This window comes from Halyomorpha halys, unplaced genomic scaffold (assembly GCF_000696795.3).
Source record: "Halyomorpha halys isolate HHAL.00 unplaced genomic scaffold, Hhal_1.1 Scaffold667.1, whole genome shotgun sequence".
Taxonomy (NCBI): domain Eukaryota; kingdom Metazoa; phylum Arthropoda; class Insecta; order Hemiptera; family Pentatomidae; genus Halyomorpha; species Halyomorpha halys.
Genome location: NW_027114120.1, coordinates 14,289 through 18,204, shown reverse-complemented (window position 1 = coordinate 18,204; position 3,916 = coordinate 14,289). Strand labels below are relative to the sequence as shown.

The window sequence follows — 3,916 nt, the reverse complement described above, 5'->3', positions numbered from 1 at the left end:
ATAATATATAAAATTCTAAATTATATCTTTAAATTAGATCTTACTAGCCGAAACATCCAAAGTAAAAAACAAATAATAGTGATCAATTTTCTTCTTATTTCAATCCCAAGAATACCACGTCACCGGGAAAAGTAAAATAAAAGTACAAAACTAAAGAAATATTTTACTGTATCAGTATATGTTTAATTCCTATATGTGGTTCTTTAGTTGCGAGTAAAATAGGACTTAACTTACTAAATGGACTTAATGACTTACAATTGACTTAAAATATAAACTAAATTCAGGAAAATTGAGTATTTATTGAATTTTTTTAAAAATATTTATAACATTACCTGAAGAAACAGGCAATTATTACCTGCCTGCATGACTATCTGCTACATAATGATAACACTCCAGACAGGAAGCTGTTCTTCAGTAAAGCGCAAGAAGTGGCGGTACAAGTTTGCGGAGTAATATCGGCCAACACTGTTTTTAGACCTAACAGGAAGGATTAGACCCACACCCCCGCTAGTTAATAGGTCACTTAGCTCGCTCATTACTGCAGCTGGCTTAGTCCCTTCCTCTTTCTGTCTTCTTCGGCAGGACGCTAAGCCCCTTCCTCTTGTCAGATCCCAGGGCGTCCGATAGATGACATTAATCCCGACAAACACTAACTCGGTTGATTGATAAATCTTCCTTTTTTCTAACTCTTGTAAAGATTAGCTCCTGAATTATCAAGTTACAACAAATCGGTTAGCCTTCAAGTTTGTTCTACAGTTGTAGAAAAACCTTTGAAAAAATGAATGAATGATTGGTTAAACAATAAATAAATAAAATAGAGAGAGATAATTCATATTGGGGTACAATAATATCTCTTTACTTCCTTTTTTTTTGTATATTTTTATTTCCCATACAATAGATAGGTGCTATATTTTGATCGGATAGAATTTTCAACAAATCTGGGTTTTTTTCAGAGCTCATTCAGTATAAAAAACAAATTTCGGCCATTGGTACCGAAATTGTTAATATTTTACGATTTTGGCCCTCGATGCACTTGTCCCGAACGGGCACAGTACGCCAAATTCCGATTGCACATGGAATTGGGAATATTGTGTTTTTCTGCAGGTCGTAGAGCAAAAAGGACCAAGACGATATTGTTAAATAACTCCTTGAATTAAGCAAAAAAGAAAATGTCTCTTTTTCATTACTAAAAATATTTTAGTTCATTTCCATTTTTTTATTTAATCAGAAATCATTTTATTTTCTTCCTAATGTTTTCTAGTCCTTTAATGTTATTTTACACTTGATTTGAAGCAATTTTTTTTTATATTAAAATATACTGTTTCGAATTCGCCGTTATAATTATTTGTAATATTTACATTCCTTACGGATTGTACCAAGAAATAAAGAAGAGATAAATGGTGGTACCAAATTCGTGAGACATCATTTAGTTTACCCATCGAGATTGATCCCGATATTCTTATCTGCGAACAACTCGTTACCCAACTCAGTAAAGTAAAAAATAGATGCTCCAATTTCATCAAACTCGCTCAGATAGCACAGTTTTTTTTTACCTTCTCCAGCCAGTGATCAAAAGGAGCTAAATCAAAATCAACTAACAGGAAAATAATCCAGCCAAATAAATTAAAAATTGAATTTAAGAACATAAATGTGCCAGTTGTACCACTTTCTATGATATCAAATAACAATTATTTTAATTAAACATTATTTCAAAGATGTTATTTAATGATCATATTAATTAAAACTATATTTTATTCAATTTATTTCGTAATTGGTATTACATAATTCTGAATTAGTGATAATAATACATAAATTGTATCCCTCTAAACCATTTAGAAGTTTCCTTAGTGCTATTTTTTTTTTTTTTGTTTATGTTTATTACCAATTTCTTATAAGGAAAAGAAAATTAAATTTTTTAATTCATGTATTCATTTAAGCTCATACAATTCACGAATTAATACAAATACGACCTCCATGAATTAATCAGGTGTGGAGGGAGATATATAACAAAAAGTTTGAATTTTTTTTTTTTATTTACTTCTTTATTTTTTTATTCTAAACTTATTTTCCTCCCAAATAAAGCAATAAAATGGCATACGCGTTTTAATGTCCCCTGAGTACGAATAACGAAGTTCCACAAAATGGTATGTCTTACGTAATTGGCTATCCTCGCTAAAAAAAAATCGTAAAGAACTTAAATTTCATATTTCATTCGCATTTGTACCTACTTATGTAATTTGCAGTTAGATGGAGTATCATCACCCCAAAAAATAGAGAAAGAGGTGTTCTAAAACGTATAAGCACCTATTTTATTTCAATGTAGGGTTATAAGTTAATGTTGTGTTATTATGTTTGGTATAGGTGGCAGTCATCTATGCCTCTATATACGGACAGGTATTTAAAGAGCTGAATTAGTAATAAACGGTAATACAATTCTCAATCTGTTATATTTAGAGGTTAATTAATAGATGTATTTAATGCTTTTTTATATAGTGAATTTTTTTCCATTCAACTAAAATTCCCGTTTAAGACATTCAAATTTTAGATAAGTGACAGATTCTATAACCAAAGCTTTTCATCGACACATTGTTTGAATAATCTTCTCCTAATAAATATTTAGGAATATTTTTTTTTCTTTCAGACAATGATGCCTATCATTCCGCTCATCTCGGATAAAGAAATCAAATATTGATAAGTGTCAAATATTGAAACCTAAAAGTGCTCATCAACTAGAAAAACCTTTTTCAAGCTTCGCGGAATGACGACTTGAGACACGTTGACTAGAGGAAAAAGATTGCAAATAAGGAATTATAAATATTTTAATTTTTTTGTTATAAATGTAGAATGTAATACACGAATACATATTCTATATAAATGTATTATATTTAGTTAATTAGTAACGAAAAGTCATATCTAAAAAAAATCATAACATTTTAAATATAAAAATAAACCTCAAGAAAATAATTTTTATTCGTTTATTAATTTCATTTGTTTAAATAATTATCTATTGATATTGATTTTTGTAATTATAATATTATTTATTTGTTTTATTTCACTTATTACTAACATTTATTTCTATCAAGAATTGCAAGTATTTAATAATTATAAGGAATAAATCAGTCGAGCTATATCTTGTATGAAACTACACACCCTTATTGTCACTGGCTATAAGTATTATTAACCTTAGGTGTACCTAAGCAAGGATCACCAAGGCAATCAGTAAATCACTAATAGAAATTGAAAAATGTTCCAGATATGCAGGACATCTCGCCAGAAAGGCAGAAGATTCTTTTCTAAAGAGGATTTTGTTCCTTTTTAGTCATCTAAGAGTGAGAAGGCCCAAGCTGTGGTGTGAAGATAGTGTGGCCAATGAGGCTAAAGGATATTTGAACGTCTTAAACCAGATGGAGGTGACACAGAATAGAGGTAAGTGACGGTTGCCGCTACAGTAAGCCAGAAACAGTCATCTGTTTTAGTATTAAGAAGTATGAAATAATAAGAATTTAATTAAAAAGATAATACTCACTCATCTACGCAGTGACCAGCCGTCGCTATCCATTTATCGTTGATAAGGGCACCACCACAACGGTGAGTGCTTGAGAACCCAAAGAAAGAGGTTCTCCTCACAGAAACCTAAGAAACATGAAGATAGCATGATTAAATTTAAAGTAACAGCTCAAAACACTAGAAGATTTAAAAGGATTTAGTGAATGACATAATTTCTTCCTTATTAAAAAACAATAGTTTATTTAATATCATCAGCAACGTTTCGGAAGATTTCCCCCATCTTCAGGTAAATAATTTATAAATAGTTCTATGAGTGTATATGATATATGAGTGTTGTTGTAAGCACATGTTTAAGGGTTTGGTTGAATTTGTTTTTAGCAGCCTGAAGATGGGGGAAATCTCCCGAAAC

General features: G+C 30.4%; 1 protein-coding gene across 1 annotated transcript in view; it reads right to left on the bottom strand.

Moving 5' to 3' along the window:
• The window catches only part of Sb (Stubble), a gene marked incomplete at its 5' end in the record, with an annotated part of 74,303 nt that overhangs the window by 56,954 nt on the left and 13,433 nt on the right, over positions 1 to 3,916 (bottom strand). The window contains 1 exon segment of the mRNA XM_014427734.2: positions 3,527 to 3,633. Coding sequence (XP_014283220.1) covers positions 3,527 to 3,633 — 107 coding nt within the window.